The sequence below is a fragment of the Hipposideros armiger genome, unplaced genomic scaffold, assembly GCF_001890085.2.
Source record: "Hipposideros armiger isolate ML-2016 unplaced genomic scaffold, ASM189008v1 scaffold_22, whole genome shotgun sequence".
NCBI classification, from domain to species: domain Eukaryota; kingdom Metazoa; phylum Chordata; class Mammalia; order Chiroptera; family Hipposideridae; genus Hipposideros; species Hipposideros armiger.
The window spans coordinates 7,032,768-7,051,833 of NW_017731372.1; the positions used below are offsets into that span (position 1 = coordinate 7,032,768).

Sequence of the window (19,066 nt, forward strand, 5' to 3'; positions counted from 1 at the left end):
GCCCCGGTTCGGATCCCACATATGAGGGCCAGTGACACTGCCCTCCACAGCTAAGATGCTGAACAACAGCTCAAACTGGAGCTGGGCTGCGGTGAGTCGCCAGCGACGGCATAGGCTGCATCCCCTGTGGCAGTGGGTTGCCATGGGCTACCGTGTGTAGCCAGCAGCCAGCGTGAGCGGCCAGCAGCCGCAGTGAGCGGCCGTCCAGAAGCCGGCGACTGATCTGCCTCGCCCGGGAAGAACGCAATGATGGTGCCAACTTGGGCCAGTGAAGCAACGTCCTCCACAACTAGACTGAAGAACAAAAGGACAACAACTTGTCTGTTCCCCTTCCCCCAAATCCCCAGCACTGTTCCCATACCCCCAATTCCCCAATTAAAAAAAAAAATCTTTAAAAAAAAAACACAAAAAAAACAGTGATAATGATAATGACTCATACTAAGCCGGGGAAGAGGAACGCTTGAGTACTGGACTGGCGGGCGTAGTTTTAAGGAGGCATAAGCACATTTGGGGGTGGTGCATAATATTACCAAGCTCAGAGCTTAGATACCTAATAAAATGAAACACCCACGGGTCTGAGGAGAGCTCTAAGTCACAGGCCAAATGTCCAGTAACAGGGATATTCTAAACCGCATTCAGAAAAGAAATATTCCTCAGAGAAGCAACTAAAGGGGGGAGATGCCCAGGTATTTGGGAAAGAGAAAGGTAGTGGTGGCGGGGGGATAGCAACCAGCCTTGGCAGGAACTTCCAATTTCAACTCTCTCGCATTCAAGCTTGTCCCCTTACGCCAGCGGTTCTCAACCTTCCTAATGCCACGACCCCTTAATACAGTTCCTCATGTGGTGGTGACCCCCAACCATAAAATTATTTTCGTGGCTACTCTATAACTGTAATTTTGCTACTGTTATGAATCATAATGTAAATATCTTTTTGTTTTCCTTTGGTCTTAGGCGACCCCTATGAAAGGGTCGTTCGACCCCCAAAGGGGTCGCAACCCACAGGCTGAGAACCGCTGCTTAGTAAGCAAATGATTGGACTTGCCTGCGCCTCGGTGCTCTCGTTTGTATCTCTACCTAAGGAGTGGTGTCCTGATGAAACAAAATGATGCGTGTACAACGCTCAGGTCAGTGTCTTCCTCTTAAGGCATTCTTTCGTTAATTGTTGCTATTGTTGAATAAGAGAAGCTGGGGGGTGAGGCAGGAGGGGGCGAGGGGGGCTCTGCGCTGAGAAGGCCGTCCATGGTAGAGATTCTCATTAGCAGAGGGAAGGTTCTGGAGCAGCCAGAAACCGTGTGTTTCCCAAAGGGAGCTGGGGGGAGACGCGGCAGTGGGCGCATTCCCACGGGGTGCCCCTGGGGTCGCCTCACAACGGGAGGAAGAGGAAGGGCGTTGAGGCGCGTCCGACGGAGAGCACACCCTCCCCGAGCACCGCGGGCCCTCCCAGGACGGCGTTTTGTGTTCCACTGGGTTTGGTGGCTGAGACGCCCCGGGCACTTTTCTTGTTTGTCGCCATCGGCCTGTGATAACGTTTCCTTATCCGTGTTCTGCTTCAAGTCGCAGAACCTAACCATGACATTGAGGATCTGCCGTACACGTGACACGTCCGCGACCGTTTCAGGTGAAGGAAACGCTTGTGAGAACAGACACATATGTACTTTGGGGCCACCTGGAACGCTGGGAGATTTGAGGAGTGACGGAGCGGCCTGGGAGTGGCTGACATGGGGCTTGGGGGAAGGGTAGAAAGAAAATGCCGGCGCGGCCTCTTTCTAGCCACATCTTAGACTGGGACTGTCACTTACTGGAAGCTGCAGGGGCTCGACAACCCCGGCTAGAGGGTGCTGAGGGACCACGGCGCCCAGTTCCGCGGAGTCCCAGGCCCGACCGCGCGGTGTTGAGGGTCGGGGGACTCACGGCCTCCGGGGGAACTCCGAGCGCGCATGCTCGTCAGCGGCCGGAAATGCCCCGCCCAAGACACAGTGAGGGGCGGAGCCTACACGGCTTTTCCGCTGCGCCGCTGACTTGAACGCCCGTGACTCCGCTCTGCGTTTCCACGTTCATCGCCCAAAACCTCAAACCTTAGGGCCCAGTTTTGTTAACAGAATGGCACCAAATGGCAACGTTTCCCTGTAATCTGTCTGGGATTCCACTTTTATTCTGTAATACATTGTCACCAAATGGCCAAGTTTTCCTGGGATTTGTTTTTTCGTAGATCGGTTTGCCCAGATTTGATACCAGCGCAATATTGACACTTACCGTCCAACAATGTGGTTATTTCTCCATGAATTCAAATCTTCCCTTATTATGCAGGTGAAGCCTTGCAATCTTCTTGCTGTTTTGCACATTTTAGGTTTTTCCTTAGCAGTATTTGTTTCTGTTTTAATTTGCTCTTCCTAAAGGACCCTAGGATAATTTAGTTTTGGGATTTGTTCATCTATCTGGTCATCCGCTGAACCTTTGTGTTCTAATTATTCTCTTGGATTTTGTAAGTAAGAATTCATCTATAAATAACAATTTTGTCTTTCCCCAAGAATCCAGTACAACACCATAATAGTAGCTTCAGTACTACTCTCCAGAAGTTATGTGGAGTGCATCTTACGTTTGGTTCGTGATGTTTTCTGAAGATTCCTGTAGATAACCTTCCTTAAAAATTAAAGGTACTTTGTTCTTTTCTTTGTTTGCTAAGTCTTTTATAGTGTCTTTTTTTAAAAATCAGAAATCTGTATTATTACCAAATACTTTCAGTATTAGTCTTAGAGATGATCATATAGCTTTTCTCCATCACCCTGCAATAATAGAACTACAATAATAAATTTTCTAATGTTGAGATATCCTTATAATCCTGGTATGTAGTCTTCCAATACACTGCTGGATGAAGTTTGCTGTGTATTTAATTCGGGACTTTTGTGTCTGTTCATAAGTGAGATTGGATTGTGGTTTTCTTTAGTTCTCTATATAACTTGTCTAGTTTTGATATCAGTTTATGCTAGGTGTCAAAATGAATCAGGCAGATGAACTTTTTTATATCACCTGGAGTACACATAGCATGTGAATGATCTGTTCCTTAGGTTTTGAAGAATTTATCTTTAAAGCCATCTGGGTGTGGTGACTTTTTAAGAAATAAATCTTTTTCCCCCGAAAAGTATCCATTTCATCTGCAATTTCAAATTTATTAGTACAGAGTTGTCTACACAGTATTATTAACATGTTCTGATCTCATATTGTTCTAATTCATTTTTATATATTCTATTTAAGTCTTATTTTCTTTTTCTTGATCAGATTTATTAAACCAGCTTTTGATTTTATTGATAACCTCTAATGTAGAAGTTTTTTCTCTAATGTATGCCTTTATTAATTTCTTATTATTTCTTTGAGTTTATTTGTTCTTTTTGTACAATCTTGAGCTGGAAACTTATTTTCTTTAAAATGTTTAATATGAAATATTACAAACATGTATAAGGTTACAGAATAATATAATGAACACCTATATACTGACAACCTAACTTTATCACAGTTTAACATTTTTCCACATTTGCTTCAGATTTTAATACTATGTATTCAGTTAGAGCCCCTGTGAATCCCTTCTACTATGCCTCACTCGCCCTCTCTTCTTTCTCAAAGTTAATTCCTCCCCTGGGCATGGTATCTATTATTCCTACGAAAGTTTTTATACATGCTGCATACATATACAGCTATATAAGTAACATATAATATTGTTTTGTATGTTTTTTTTTTTTTAGCTGAGCCATCCTGCCACCTGTGGGCAGCTCAGCGGCAGCTCAGCTCAGGCCGGGACTCAAACTGCTGTTGCTCAGAGCTCGCACTAGCGAGCTCTTAACCAACTGAGCCACTCAACTGGCCCCCTGTTTTGTATGTTTTTAAACCTCATAAATGATACCAATGTGTAACTTGCTTTTATCACCCCAAATTATGTTTGTGAAAGTATCCATGTTGATTCATGTAGTTCTAGCTTTTTCATCATACCTGCTGAATAGAATTCCACTGTATGACTATAAAGCAATTTATCCGTTCTCCTGTTCCTAGTAATTTAGTAATTTAACAATGTCTCATTTTTGCCATTACAACATGGGCTAATGGGTATTCTTGTACAATATCATATTCGGTACAGGCAAGAATTTTTAGGCAGATATCTACAAATGAAATTGCAAGGTGGAAGAGTTTGCACAATTCAACTTTGATATTGCAAAATTGTTCTCCGGTGCTTGTACCAGCTTACTTTTACACCAGCAGTGTAGGAGAATTTCTGTTGCTCCACATCCATGCCTTCTCTTATTTGTTTTTCCCAGTTATTTTGCTTTTATAAACAATGCTCATAGTAAACTCTTGTGTGTGTCTCCTGGTACACATGTACAGAGTATCTCTAAATATATACTTAGTAATGGAGTTATTAGCTGTGTTTTATTTTAGATATGTATTTAATAAACATATATGTGTGCCTCCACATTAAAAATATTTCCTCTTTTAATATAATTTAACTCATTCATAATTATGTGTTTAGATTTAATTCTAACTTGTTTTTTTATGTATCATGCTTCCTGTTCTTTTTTGTATTTGGTTCGATAAAGTTTCTTTTTCCAGGTTTTTTTTCCTCTAGTGATTTGAAAATTATACCTTCAATTTTTATTCTAGTGGTTACTATTATTATATTTTAACCCACTTAAATTTATATTGTTATATAAACATGTAGAATTAATCAGTACCCATATGAAGCAGTCTTGCACAGCGGTTAAGAGTGGACCCTCTGAAGCCAGGCTGCCTGGATTCAAATTCTGGCTTTACTACTTATTAGCTATGTAACCTAAATCTTATTGCATAACCCCTCTGTGCCTGAGTTGCTTCATCTGTAAAATGGGGATAAAATAGCATATAACTCATAAGATTGTTGTGAGGATTAGTGCATTAAGACATAGTGTGTAAACTTCTTAGGACAATGCTTAGCTCATGGCACATAGATCTCTCTAATAACCAGGTTTTTGGTTTTTTTTAATCCATGAAATGGTCATAAGACCTGCCTAGCAGATTTGTTATAAAGGTTCAGTGCATTATTGCATATATACAGTTCAGCTTAATACACTGAGGACCTTTTATGCATTTGAACGACACACAGTTTTTGGCTTTGAGGAATTTATGATCTAGTAAGGGCTCAGGCATGTAAACGTAGTTGCAGTGTGATGTAACCTTAATACTCTTCCCATGTCCTCTCTTGTTCTCTTTTTACCTGTGCTCCACACAGAGCAATTTTTTAGAGCATATTAATCAGAGCACACATTCCCCTGCCAAAAGCATGTCAGCTTCCATCACGTTACATAAACCACAAACGCCTTGCGTGACTTCAGCACGAGATTCTGGGCCTCGCCTTCTTTTCTAGACTCATTAAGTGCCACTTTCCCCGCTTCTAATGGACTCTCACTACACAGGCCTCTTTTCATTTCCTAAACCAACACTTTTACCATCAGGTGCCACTTCATGACCAGGATGCGTTATGCATCATGAGGCGATTTTGTCAAACATCATAGAGGGCACTTAGACAAACCTAGATGGTCTAGCCTACTACGCTCCTAGGCTATATGGATAGACTATTGCTCCTGGGCTACAAGCCTGTACAGTGTGTTACTGTACAAAACAACACGAGATTAATTCAAGCACAAGAGAGTATGATGCAATCAAGAGATGTGGTAAACACAAGGTGTATGATCATGGCTGCCGTCGGTGTAACCTGCCAAACTGTTTTAAACTTTTTTTTATAAGTAGAAAAGTATGCTCTAAAATAACAATTAAAAGTATAGTATAGTAAATACATGAACCAGTAACACAGTTGTTTATTATCACTATGAAGTATTGTGTATTGGATGTAATTGTACGTGCTATCCTTTTATATGACTCAGCGCAGTAGGTTTGTTTACACCAGCATCACCACAAACACGTGAGTAATGTGTTGCACTATGACTTTATGATGTCATTAGGTGACAGGAATTTTTCAGCTCCATTATAATCTTAGGTCACCATTATATATGGGGTCCATGGTTGACTGAGGTGTCGTTATGCGGCACATGACTGTATTTCTCAGTGCCCTCTGTCCAAAATGGCCATTCTACCTGCTGTTCCCATAGCTGACTCATCTTTCAGGTCTCAGCTTGATTCAGTCATGTTCTTAGTTACAAACATCAGAATCCGCTCTGGCTGAGAAAGGGCCTTTGTTAATATGTGTAGCCCACAGAATCTCCAGGGGGACCAGCAGCCAGATATGGATGCAGCACAGCCAGGGCTCTAGTGAAAATCCACCGCATGATGCCCAAACCACAGCTTCTACAAACACAGTCCATGAAAAGAAAGATCGGGGTGCCAGAAGCTGTGCCTCTGGCACCCTCACCCCCCTTCTCCACCAGGTAGCCAGAGTTTAGCATATTTCCTTCTTTCATCTTGCAGATCTTTCTTGCAAAAGAAGTTGAATCTTTCCAACTTCATTTTTCAAAATGAAGTTTTGCATGGCTACGCCTGATTGATGGGGCCTAGGTCACATGCCTGTACTGCAAAGGGGGTCCAGGAGCTGAGTGTTCTCACAGGAAATTCCTCAGATAGAAGGATGTTCAGAAGTTCTGGGCATTCAGAAAACACGTTACATGACACTAATTATTATGTTACCTCAGCATAAAGGCCTTCCCTGATAACCCTAAGTATGCACATATTCTCTCTAGCCTAGCCCTGTTATTCATGGTACTCTGTCATTTTCTTCAAGGCATTTATCACAACGTATATTGTTATATACTTATTTGTTCAAGTGTCTTATAAGTGCTGGAGTCAGATTCTAGTCCTTACATGGAGTTTCATTCAACAAATGTAATTCAAACAGCGAAAAATACTTTTTAAATGCACTTTAGTCTTTAACAGTCTCTTGGAACAAAAAAAGCATCCAAGGGGCTCCAAGTCACAATTCCCAACAGTTCCCATAAATTCATACTCCTTTCTCTCTTCTTTAATTCTCCCCAATCCTCATGTGGATTGGTGTAGCTTTTTTTTTTTCATAAATTTTGTCCCTAGGGCTCTCCCTTGAAACGTTTTCTGCCTATTATTTCGCATCACAAACATTCAGAACTGGTCTGACAGATACATTTTTGGGGACGGAGTGAGAGGAAAAGTCTGTCAGAGGAAACTGGGGACATTTACATCTTGATCATTTTGGTTCCCCACTTTTGGTTGACATCTAGATTATAAAGTTTATGAGGATAGGGACAATATCTGTTCTATTTGCATCCAGCACAAAATCTTACAAGTACGTAGTCAATTAACACTTGTTTTCTGGAAAAAAAAGAGAAAAGTCCAGCAATTGAGATCTAGACAAGGAAGTATACAGCACAGAGCAGGTGCTCTTGGCCTCGTGAGGGTGGTGTGGGGTGTGCAGTGCGTAGGGGTAGTTTGGGAAGGCCTCCTGGAGGAGGTGAGGTGGAATCTCAAAGGACAAGAATTCACCAGGCAAAGGAGAAGGTGAAGGCAGAGAAGAGTATTGCGGTAGAAGTGTAGCATACGCACAGACAAATGGCAGGCAGCTTGGTGTGCTATTGCTAAATGTGAAGGGGGAGAACTGTCAGGAGGTGAGGCTGGAGGGCCTGAGGTGGGCCTGCAAGGCCTTGCACACCACGCCAAAGAGGCTGGGCTTTGTCCTGTGGGTGTTGGAGCCAGTGGAGGGCGGGGGGGAGTCATTCTTAGCTTTTCATTTTAGAGAGATTACTTGGTAGCTGTGTGAGGTTGGATTTGAGAGAGGCAAAAAAAAAAAAAAAAGTTGCATCGCAAAAAAACGTAGGCTATCATAAGGCAGCGGTAGGCAGTAGGGATAAGTAGTAGGAATAATTTAAAGAAATTATCTGGGGGTCATATTGACAACTGGGAGGATGTTTGGATGGGGACAGTGAGGGAGGAATCTAGAATAGTGTCCAAACTTCTGGCTTGGATGATGATGTCATTAACTGGGTTAGAAGAAACGGGAGGAGTCAGTGGAAGGGACAGTGGGAAGATGTCCAGCTCAGCTTTGGTGAACTGGACTTTAAAGTACCTGTGGGACTTCTAAGTTTAGATGTTCAGCAGGTACTTGGATATATGAGTCTGCAACTTAAGGCAAAGGGTCAGAGACACAGACTGAGGAGGGCGCAGCATGGGCATGGTAATGAGTTCAAGAGTCGGCTGTGGGGTGCACTGGGAGTGACTGCTGTTCTCAGGGTGCCGTTTGGTCCTGCTGACATTCGTTTTCTTTCCCACCTCCCTTGTACTTCTTTACCTCTGACCATTCCTTCTCCAAATGCTTTGCAGGTTCCTCTTCCTCCTCCCCTAAAATGTGGTGATCTCAGGTGATTTTCCCACCTGGGTCCCCTACTGTGTTATCCATCAAGATTTATCTCCAGCTCAGAATTCTTATGTAAGATTAAGACCCATATCTTCAAACACTTTCTAAGAGAAAAGAGGTAGTTGGCAGTGTGGACTGATGGTCCAGGGACCACTCAAAGGTTGGTGGCTCTGTGTCCTATTTATTTGCATCCAAGATTGGCACTGTGGATTGAACCTGGTTGTGACTATTCTTGTTCCTCTGAAAATATCAAATTTGAAGATCAGGGGGTCAGAATTCAGATCTGTTAACAGGCATTAATATGTACCCTGCCTCCCCACCCTACTTTAATCCTGCATATATATTTCTTAAGTTTAGCTGCCCTTTTATGCCTAGTGTATTGTTTGCCTTTCACCAGGAATCAAAATCAAGCAAAAATAAAATAAAAACTTAAACCTTATTGATATACAATAGAATAAAAATAACTGTTCATGTCATAAAAGAGGAAAAATAGTTTACACAGATCCACTTCTTTAAAACAAAAATCACCACTCTTACTTTGTGGGAAAGAAGTGCTTTATACTCTAGAATACCTTGTTCAGTGTTCACTGTTTCCATGACGAAGGGATTCTGAACTCATAAGAAACCATGACTTAAACTTTTTATGTGGAAAAGTTGATTAAAACACAAAACCCATATTTTCAGAAATTCACTTGAAGATGCTTTTCACGTCTACTACTTAAAACTAGTTACAACAATATGATCTTCCACTCCCAAGGATGACCAAGGATGATTAGAAACATTGAAAACCAACACAAAGAACCACTTATTGGTCTAGAAAAAGGCTTCCTCATTTTGTCTGAGGTGACATGTTGACCATCAACTGTACCAGAGTTCACCAGCAGCTACAGTGTAATTCTCCAGTATATTTAGGTTGTGAACTTATTTCTTTGAGTTTAACCCTTTGAGGGCGATTTGTGCACTATGAGTCTTTAGCATCACAGAAGAGACTAAGGAAGTTCCAATGATTCCAGAAGCCACTGGTATAAATCCTGCTGCTTCTATCAGGTTAACTTCACAAGCTGTGAGGTCCATGGTCATCGTCTGAGTGAGCTACCCTAAGTGGCCCTCGGCCCATGGCAGTTGTCCTTGCACACTCAAGGGAGCCAGGCCAAGTGTGAGCAATGCTCGATGCATAACAATGAATTCAGGCTCAGGTAAACTGGGTATTTTTTGTTAAGCTCAGGCTTATCAAGAGTCAGGAAGACTTTTCTCGACTGTTTATACACCCTCCGTACAAGATAGATGCATAAGAACATAATCATTTGTGTTCTTCACAAAGTACTCAGGACTTCAACAAGAAAAGTCATGAGTTTATATAAATGCCCGTTTTCGTATCAATTTATGTTCAAAATTTCTCTCAAAAGAATTGGAGATACTGTTTTTAGGAATTAGTTTGGGATAGGAGTACTTCTGACACCCAATGGAAATTGTAATGGTGTCTTCCTTAGGTTTTAAATTTCTCTTGTCCATTTATGATACTTTCTCTACCATACACTAAATTCTGCTCATCTGCACATTACTTTCATATTACCAAAATACCTTTAAATTATTTGTGTATATATATGCATATCTACATTTATTAAGTTGAATCTTATGAAACTATTCATATTTGACAGCTTTTGATCTGTGAAAATAGTTTTTTCACATGGTTGAACTTAATAAAATCTGAACTTTAGCTGAATGTTTATATCTCCTTATATGAGGTCAGACAATTAAGTTCCAGAACTCATCCTAGAAAAAGTGCTACATACCTCATTGCTGAATATCACTATGGTCACCTTCGAAGTACTCCTCTGGTGAAGCTATGCACTGACTCCAGTGCCTAGTCCACCGTTCAAAGCAATTTTGGAACTCTTTCTGGAATGGCCATCAGGGCTGACATCATATTACCCTTGATGTCCTGATGTCATCAAAATGTCTTCCTTTCAATATTTCCTTTATCTTTGTGTAAAGAAAGAAGTCATTGGGGGGCCAGACCAGGTGAGTAGGGAGGGTGTTCCAATCCAGTTATTTGTTTACTGGCTAAAAACTCCCTTACAGACAGTGTGTGAGCTGGTGCATTGTCGTGATGCAAGAGCCATGAGTTGTTGGCAAAAAGTTCAGGTCATTTTCGTCTAACTTTTTCATACAGCCTTTTCAGCACTTCCAAATAGTAAACTTGGTTAGCTGTTTGTCCAGTTGGCACAAATTCATAATGAATAATCCCTCGGGTATCAAAAAAGGTTAGCAACATCGTTGCAACGAGTTCTCAAACGTAATTGTCAGACCTTGTATGAATGCTACTTTCTGGTTCACTACAATAGGGAGAATGATGATGCTTGCTTTATTCACCAGTTCTTATTCAGCCTTGCGAAACTGTGCTTGCTGACTACTGGTGAATTTCATGAAAATATTTAGGGGTGTAGTAATTTAGTATTTGACCAAAATGTCTCTCCCCACTGGACATGCTGTCTTTGTAAGTACAATTCCCATCTATTGATCTGGAACAGCCTACCCTGAACGATGGCTTTTGAAGGCTTATGGTCATTTCTGGAATCAGCAGGCCAAACAGTAAAGTACCAAAGAATTTTCAATTGGGAATGCTACGTCTGTGTCCTCCATAACATTTAACATTGTGGAGTGCCTACCCCGAGACCCCAGGCTAAGCACCAGTAAAAGAGAGAACGCCCCAGACCTTGCTGTCAAGAAACTTGCCATCTTTCAAGAGCTAGAAAAATATAAATAAGGAGAGGAAATCCTAAGTGTTTTAAGTTTCAAAGGGGGACAGAGTAAGATGTAAAAAGAAGACAGTACTTACGACGTTTTGAACTGACTTCAAACACTAAGGGCAAAAAGCCGAATACAAATATGTACTGAGTTTAAATTGAGTCACTGTGGTAAAGGTTTCCTCGTCTCCAAGGCTCTGGACCCAAGAAGTATTTTGTCCCCCCAGAAACAGTGACTAGAGATCCTCCAGGTCAGTTAAATCCACGGCCACTTTCAAGAACAGGGTGTCGTCTTTAATGTAGGTGTTCTTGGCGTTCTCCAACATAGAGTGAGCCACAAAGCGAGGACAGCCAGAGGCGATGTTCATCTCACCATCGGGCCTTTTAAAACTGCTGCTGTTGGGGTCAGCCTTGAAGGTCTCCACAATGTGGTTCTTTTTGCCACTCTGGTCCAAAAGCATGAGGGTCACCCTCTGCCTGAATGGCCACTGCAACAGTGAGTCAAACTCCCCTCGCATCACCACAAAGTACAGCGACAGGTGCGTCCCCTTCCCAGACCCGTCCCCGTTCAGGTATGCTCTAGCGCAGAGCCGGTAGCCACACCGGCTGGTGTAGAAGGGCTGGCTGAAGATGGATACCGTGTGCCCGTCCACTGCCTCCTTCTTCTTCATCCTGTAGTCTGTCACCTTCCAGATGAGCTTGCCATTATAGCAGGCGCCTTCTAGCAGTTTAAATCGCTCTTCATTTTTATTCAGCTGTGCTTTATGAGTATTAATGTGGGCATCATGTTTGTTCGTCTCCCCTTCCAAAACAACTGCAAAGAAAAACACAGATTCTTTGGCCTCAGAGTTGTCTTTAGAATTTGCCCAAAGTGGAATTGTGTTCTCCAAAGGGGAACCAATAAAATTCCGACATCCTAAAGATGAACTGAATTCAATGGCCACCAACCAATGGACTATTTGTACTAATAGCATCAACTCAGTGAAATCTCACGTCTTGGCGAGAGTGGCACCCAGAAAACCCAAAGGCGTCCTCTTGAAGCTCGCCCAAGTGTAGAGAAGACACACTCAGCATTCAACTAGCGTGTGTTAGCGTGGGAGGGTGGGGGGAGGGGAACCTATGGTTTTCTAACCGGATGCTTTTAAATAGCCAAACCCTGTTATAGTGTTCTGTATAGGCATTCTTTGTGTCATTGCACTTTGCTTTATTGTGCTTTGCACACACTGGGTTTTTTACACATTGAAGGTTTGTGGCAACCCTGTGTCGAACAAGTCTGTTGGCACCATTTTTCAACAGCATTTGCTCACTTCATGTCTCTGTGCCACATTTTGGTAATTTTCACAATATTTCAAACATTTTCATTGTATTTGTTATGGTGATCTGTGATCAGTGATCTTTGATGTTACTAAGGCAACACCTTTCCCCAGCAAAAAGATTACGACTCACTGAAGGCACAGATGATGGTTAGCATTATTTATTTATTAATTAAATTTATTGGAGTGACATTGGTTAGCAAAATTATATAGGTTTCAAGTGTACATTTCTATAGTACATCACCATATACAGAGGGTGCCAAAAAAACTATACACATTTTAAGAAAGAAAAATTATTAGAATTGTACTACTCAATATATACTGATACCAAAAGATGAATACAAGTCACGTTTGACTTCTGTAATTATAAAAGGTGCTCACAGTGGTTCCCATCAGCATCCAGACACTTCTGATTATGGCGAACTACTGCTTGAGCAACGCTGACCAAAATGTCCACGTGTATACATTTTTTTGGCACCCTCGGTATTTGACCCCCTTTCCCCTCTGGTTAGCATTTTTTAGCAATAAAGTTTTGTTTTGTTTTTAATTAATGTATGTACATTTTTTTGTTAGACATAATGCTGTTGCACACTTAATAGACTACAGTGTACTGCAAGCATAATTTTCATATGCACTGGGAAACCAAAAAAAAAAATTGCTGACTCAATTTATTGCAAAATTCTCTTTATTGCAGTGGTCTAGAACCAAGCCCACAATGTCTCCGAGGTATGCTTGTACTTAAACCAAGGATCCCGCCACATCGCTTGCTTAGCTTTCTCCTTATTTTCCACTCTCCTTAAAAACCATCACTCCCTGTTCTTGGACTGTCCTGGCCCTTTTCCACCCCGTCCTCTTTCAGGTCGAGCGAGTGGCTCTTCATCATTTTTGCCTGAGTAGCCAGAATTCCATGCTGTTCTGTGCCACAAATACCAGGTTCAACCATTTCTATCTTGGACAGCTGTGACTCCCCACCTGGCCAGGTGTTCACTTGTTTCATGAGCAACGCAGACAAACAGTCACCAAGAGAGAAATATAAAATGTTACACATACCTAATCTTTGATCATTGCTTTCTAGCAGGGTAATTTTTTGTTTCACCGTATCAATCGCTTCCACCAAAGGCCTCATTTCAAATTTACTTTGTTGCTGGTTAGCCATTTGTAATAACTGACGCACTTGAGCTTCTAGCCAAGCCGACTTGTCAATGTGACTGGTAAGAACCTTTTGGTACAAAATGGATAAAATCTTAGTAAATTAATAATCTTAGCAGATCGTTGAGATGAAATTTTTCAACTCAAACATTTCACATTTAATTAATCAATTAATGAAATGAAAACTACACAGCCCAGAATAGAAAATTCAATGAGGACTGCAGAAAAATTAACCACCTATCCGCTCCCCCTCCCAATTCCAAATCTTTGGACTTTTCTTCGTCTGATTTTTACTCCTCCCTCAATTTCTCTCCACTTGGTTCTCTAACCTATCTTTTTCTCTCTGTTCTCATGTTGTCTCTCTTGCCTTATCACTTCCCTTTTTTTTTTTAAGCTGAGCCATCCTGCCACCTGTTGGCAGCTCAGCAGCAGCTCAGCTCAGGCCAGGCATCGAACCGCTGTTGCTCAGAGCTCGCACACTTGAGTGAGCTCTTAACCGACTGAGCCACTCGGCCGGCCCTGCCTTGTCATATCACTTCCTTCTCTTCTTAGAAGCTACTCTCCTGATTCACTTCTGATCGGCTAGAAGGCAGAGAATGAGCTGGAAGTCAGCCCACCTGTTCTGGCCTGAGCTCTACAGGTGGTCCAGAAGCGCCCTGGGTGAGGCCTGAACTTTTGACTGCTAGATGAAAGAGATGGAATAAAACTATCACCATCTGTCTCCTCCACTCTTGCCCTCACTGCCTTAACTCTGGCTGCTCAATGTGTTAGAAAAAGATCAGAGCTGAGATAATAACATATGATGCTTTTCATTTTTCCTAGACACACTCACGTGTGTACACAGACACACACACACACACACACACGCACATAGTGTGCTGACAAAGTATGGAAACTGCATGGCCTGCATTTTCTGGGATAATCCAAATTTCCCCATACAACATGCCAAGGAATCTTGTTCACTATAAATTTCAATAATCACAATAAAGACATTCATTATTCATTAGGAATTTGTTTATAGCTCTTTAACATTCATGGTTTACAAAGTAATTTTTGCTCTATTTTAGGGATGTTTAAAACATTTTTCCCAAGGGAATTAATAGTTTCACTCTGTTGGCTACAAAATTCAGAACTATAGATGCTTTCAATGAATCTGAAATCAAGTGACTAATATTGGCTCAACATTAATTAAAACCCTAACTGCCATAAATTATATAAAATTATTGTATCAATGTTAAATTTACTGACATTGCTAAAGGTACTGGGGTTATGTAAAAGAAGATCTTTATTCTTATGAAATACATACTGAAGTGTGTAGAGGTAAAGGGCTATAATATATGCAGCTTATTCTGATGTGGTTCAGAAAGAACAGGGGGGAGGGGAGGGGAGGGGAGAGGAATATGAATGATGAAGCCAACAGGATAGAATATTGACAACTGGTGAGTCTAGGCGAAGAACATACAGATGTTTTTCGCACTATCTTATCCTGTAGCTTTTCTGAGCTTTTGAAATTATTTCCATTTAAAACTTTGTAAGAAAAACCCTCACTGCCAATTGAAGGCTAAATCTTGGCGATAAATAGAAAGGCCATTTCTCACCTGGATGTTTGAGAGGAAGCTTCCATTTTTGCCAAACAGCTGTGCAAACTGCTTGAACTCCTTTTCGAATTTCTTTACAGTTTCTGCTAGTTGCTGGATTTTACTTTCTTTCTGTTCTAGGCTCTTATATAAGTCAGAAATCTAATAACAGGAACGTAGATGAAGTCACTTAAATGCATGCATACAAATTAAAATAATCTAAATGTAGTTCTAGGAAAATATTGCAGGTAAGAAAGTGTTTCTAGGAAAAAAATATATATCCAAAAAATGTATACACATTTTAAGAAAGGAAAACTGTATTAATTGTAATACTTAATATATACCGATAACAAAAGATGAATACAAGTCACGTTTGACTTCTGCAATTACAAGACATGTTCAAAGTGGTTACAATCAGCATCCTGATACTTCTGATTATGGTGAACTACTGCTTGAGCTTAGAAAACATCTCTTAAAACATCTCTTAAAAGGTGTATACATTTTTTTGGCACCCCAAATATATATTATATTATTATATAGATTATAAGGAGATATATATATATATATATATATATATATATATATATATATATATTCCCCCCACCCCCCGGAAAACATTTACAGCTAGATTCCTATATAATTCTGGGAAAGTATTGTCAGGTGCTTTGAAAAAAACTGATCCACAGATTTGTCATGAATCGTTTCTATACCTAACCCACTATGATGGTTCATCTAATGACAGTGATACCACTTGGCTGAATTTACTGAACTGGTTGGCTTCATACACTTAGTAAACACTAAAAACCCCAGGGTACTGATCACCATACCACACTGGGTGTTAGTGCACAGTATCAACAGTAATAGCTGAAATCTGCTGAATGTCAACCATACCCTTATATTCATTAGCTCTTTTATCCTCAAAGAACCCTATGAGTTGGGTCTGAATATTGGTCCCGTTTTACAGATGACGAAACAGAGGCAAAGAGTTGACGTAATCTGCCCAGCATACAGCTAGCAAGTGGGAGGCAAAACATGGCACCCTCCCAGAATTTGAAATCTATGTGAGAGAAATAACAAAAGTCTAAGAGTGACCCTTGACAACTCTTCTCTCATCCTCATATCCACTCAATCCTTGCCAGCTTGAACTCTGACACACAGCAAAACAAAACAGCATCCATTTCTCATTTCCTCTCATCTTGTTTCAGCACTAATGTCAGCCTTCATTACTTCTTGCCTGGACTGCTCCAACAGCCTCCTAACTGGTCCTACACACACACATGCCAGAAAGGAGGCTCTCTGGGAACTGGGCCTGGCATGGACCCTACAGTCCACTGTAACCCTAGCAGCTGGCCTGGCTCCTGGCGTCAGTAGGTGCTTGCTAAATATTTGTTAAATGAATGAATGCATGCATGGTCTCTCTTTTTTTAGTCTTGTTTTCCTCCAATGCATACTCCATGCATTGTCCACAATAATATGCAGAGATAGATCTGGTCTTGTCACCACCCTCCCCTTTAACCGCCTCTACTGGCCTTTTACAGGCTCTGCGCCCGGCTTCCTTTTCAGTCTCAAGCCCATTCACATCCCGTGTGCACCCTGCCCAGCGAGAGTGCACAACTTCTATTTCCCACCAGGCCTCACTCACTCAGACACTTCCTCCTTCATCTAGAAAGCACTGCTTTCTAAGCCTCCACTCAAAGAGTACATTCTCTCAGGAATATTGCTAGGACCACCTACCCAGGCTACCTCTTAAGTTCCATGACACCTGACCATACTCCAGTGTATAACTTACCCTTATTATTCTTTTTTTTTTTGGTTATTCTCATCTTTTTATTTTTCTCCACTAAATTGTTGAGGGTCCATCTCACTTATTTCTTTATTCCCAAAGCCTTGCACAGTGCCTAGCACACAGTGGGCATCTGCTACATGTTTTATGACTGAATGCACAGATGGCGGCAACAATCATCTGCTCTCTGGCCACGGAATCCTCTATTTAGACCCCGAGAGCTGACTCCCACCTATGCACCAGACATCTCCCTGAACAAAAGCAAACGCGCCTCTCCTCCCCGTCACCTCTAACCTGCTCTTGTCCTTGTAGTGCCCATCTCAGTCAGCGACATTACTATGGTCCCTGCCTTCTAAGCTTACAGCACGCCATTCCAACCCCCAGATGCTTCCCATTGTCCTGGCTCCCACTGACAGAGCCTTGGTTGACCCTTCATCACCACCATCACCTCCTCCAGCATCTTGCTTCCAACCTAATATTGAAAGCTTATGTGCCAGGTATTATTAACCAAAATGGCTGTAGACAGGCATGTGGCATGTTATGGAGAGCACGAGACTGAGAATCAGGGGACATTGGTTTGAGACTGAATTCTGCCACTTAAGAGTTACAAACACATCAAAATGTCTTTGAGCTTAGTTACTTCCTCTGTTGAATGAGAGAGATGGACCCAAAGATCTCAAAGGCACCTTCCACTTCTAATGTTCTGCTATCCTATGAGTCTGCCTGGTCACTTAGTAGAAAAACATCTACCACCAGTCAACTTACACAGAAACAGAGAATATAAAAATGCCAGTAATGGCAAATCTCAGCAATTCTGCTGCCTCCCTTTATATCTGAACCCTTGGATACTTATTTACCTGTTCTTCTAATTGGAAGTTCTTTTCTAAAACGAGAAGCATGTGGTCCCGTAAGGCTGAATGCTCATGCTGCTGCAGCTTCCCCCGTTTATCCTTCAACATGAAGAGAAAAATAAGTCAGGTGGTTGAAAGGCTCCCAAGACAAGGAGGGTATGCTCTGCTAAAGCAGAACTTGAACAACTTTGCTTACTTGTCTCATGGTGGGTTGCAGGGAGAATGGTCCCTCCAGGTCCCTCTTCGAGCTTTAGGACTCTACAGTTCCCATGAGACAATTTTAAACTTACAGAGACAGAGAATCAGGTCACTATCAAAATTCCCAACGTTGACTTCCTTCCTGGCCCTGTGACTGTATGACTGTGGTTTAAGTGTAGATATTATCATCTCACAGCTGTTCGCATATAAAGCCTATCTCCTTAGTGGGTTGGCTCCAGATCAGTTTTAGGCCTAAGTCAGTCCACCCTCCTACCAAGTACATTTCTATGCTGCCTTCTCTCACTGCTCTGCTATCACAGACCAGAGGTAGGCAACCTAATTGTGACTTCAGCCCATGCAAATCTGTTGCCCTCAAAATCAAATAATATATTTGCAGTAATTGCAAAGTGCATATATTACTAATAAAAGAAATGTTAGGGGTTCTGGGTGACCCATGGACTTTAAGCAAACATTTATCATCAATTTCCCTTCTGTTTAGGATTGGCTCCTCATCCAGAGAACAACTCCCATCCCCAGCTGTAATACTGAGGTAAGTTCTAGGATACAATCCAATTGGATGTTTGGGCCTAACTCTAAAGAAGATTCCTTTCAAAGCTGGAAAGCAATTCTGTATTTCATGCACTAGAAAGGTAAACCCTGTTCTTTTTATAGCGAAGGCAATCACTGGTTTGGTATGTGACAAATTTATGGACTCATCACTGATTTATTTTTTTTAAGCCTTCTCATAATATATTTTTTTCAAATAGGTTTTTAAAATAAGAGAAATATTTATGTAGATACAGAATGAAAGATGATGTAGAATGAAAACTAAAAGCAGTCTCTGCATCACCACATGCAATTCCCTACTCTCACCCACCAGAGTTGGTGAAGATATATACACATTTTAACACAAAGAGATCATACTATATTTAATTTAAAAATATATACCTTATTCTTTTTATCAAATGAAGTATTCCAAAGTATGAATATATAATTACATAGTCAGCACTTTAGTGAAGGACTTATAAGTTGATTTTAATTTTGTTGTGGCTTTTGTTGCTATGTAAACATCTGTGTGTGTGTGTGTGTGTGTGT

At 41.3% G+C, this 19,066-nt stretch overlaps 1 protein-coding gene and 1 long non-coding RNA gene across 6 annotated transcripts in view; one reads left to right on the forward strand and one right to left on the reverse strand.

Annotated features, from left to right (window-relative positions):
* The window catches only part of TRAF5 (TNF receptor associated factor 5), a 70,791-nt gene that overhangs the window by 7,088 nt on the left and 44,637 nt on the right, over nucleotides 1-19,066 (reverse strand). Inside the window, exons 7-10 of one of the 3 annotated variants that reach the window (XR_002123134.1) lie at nucleotides 17,780-17,872; nucleotides 15,161-15,301; nucleotides 13,464-13,632; nucleotides 11,193-11,914 (exon numbers count right to left, since the gene is read on the reverse strand). Coding sequence is in view for 1 of the 3 variants with exons in the window: in XM_019635544.1 (XP_019491089.1) it covers nucleotides 11,337-11,914; nucleotides 13,464-13,632; nucleotides 15,161-15,301; nucleotides 17,780-17,872 (981 nt within the window). In the remaining 2 variants the exon portion in view is untranslated. Of the gene's footprint in view, nucleotides 1-1,799; nucleotides 1,940-10,732; nucleotides 11,915-13,463; nucleotides 13,633-15,160; nucleotides 15,302-17,779; nucleotides 17,873-19,066 lie in introns of those variants that run through there. The other 2 variants (XM_019635544.1, XR_002123135.1) reach the window with 2 other exon arrangements.
* The window catches only part of LOC109379159 (uncharacterized), a 29,217-nt gene continuing 12,241 nt past the window's right edge, over nucleotides 2,091-19,066 (forward strand). Inside the window, exons 1-3 of one of the 3 annotated variants that reach the window (XR_002123137.1) lie at nucleotides 2,091-2,307; nucleotides 2,529-2,654; nucleotides 18,471-18,521. This is a non-coding gene — a long non-coding RNA (uncharacterized LOC109379159). Of the gene's footprint in view, nucleotides 2,308-2,528; nucleotides 2,655-3,737; nucleotides 3,779-18,470; nucleotides 18,988-19,066 lie in introns of those variants that run through there. The other 2 variants (XR_002123136.1, XR_002123138.1) reach the window with 2 other exon arrangements.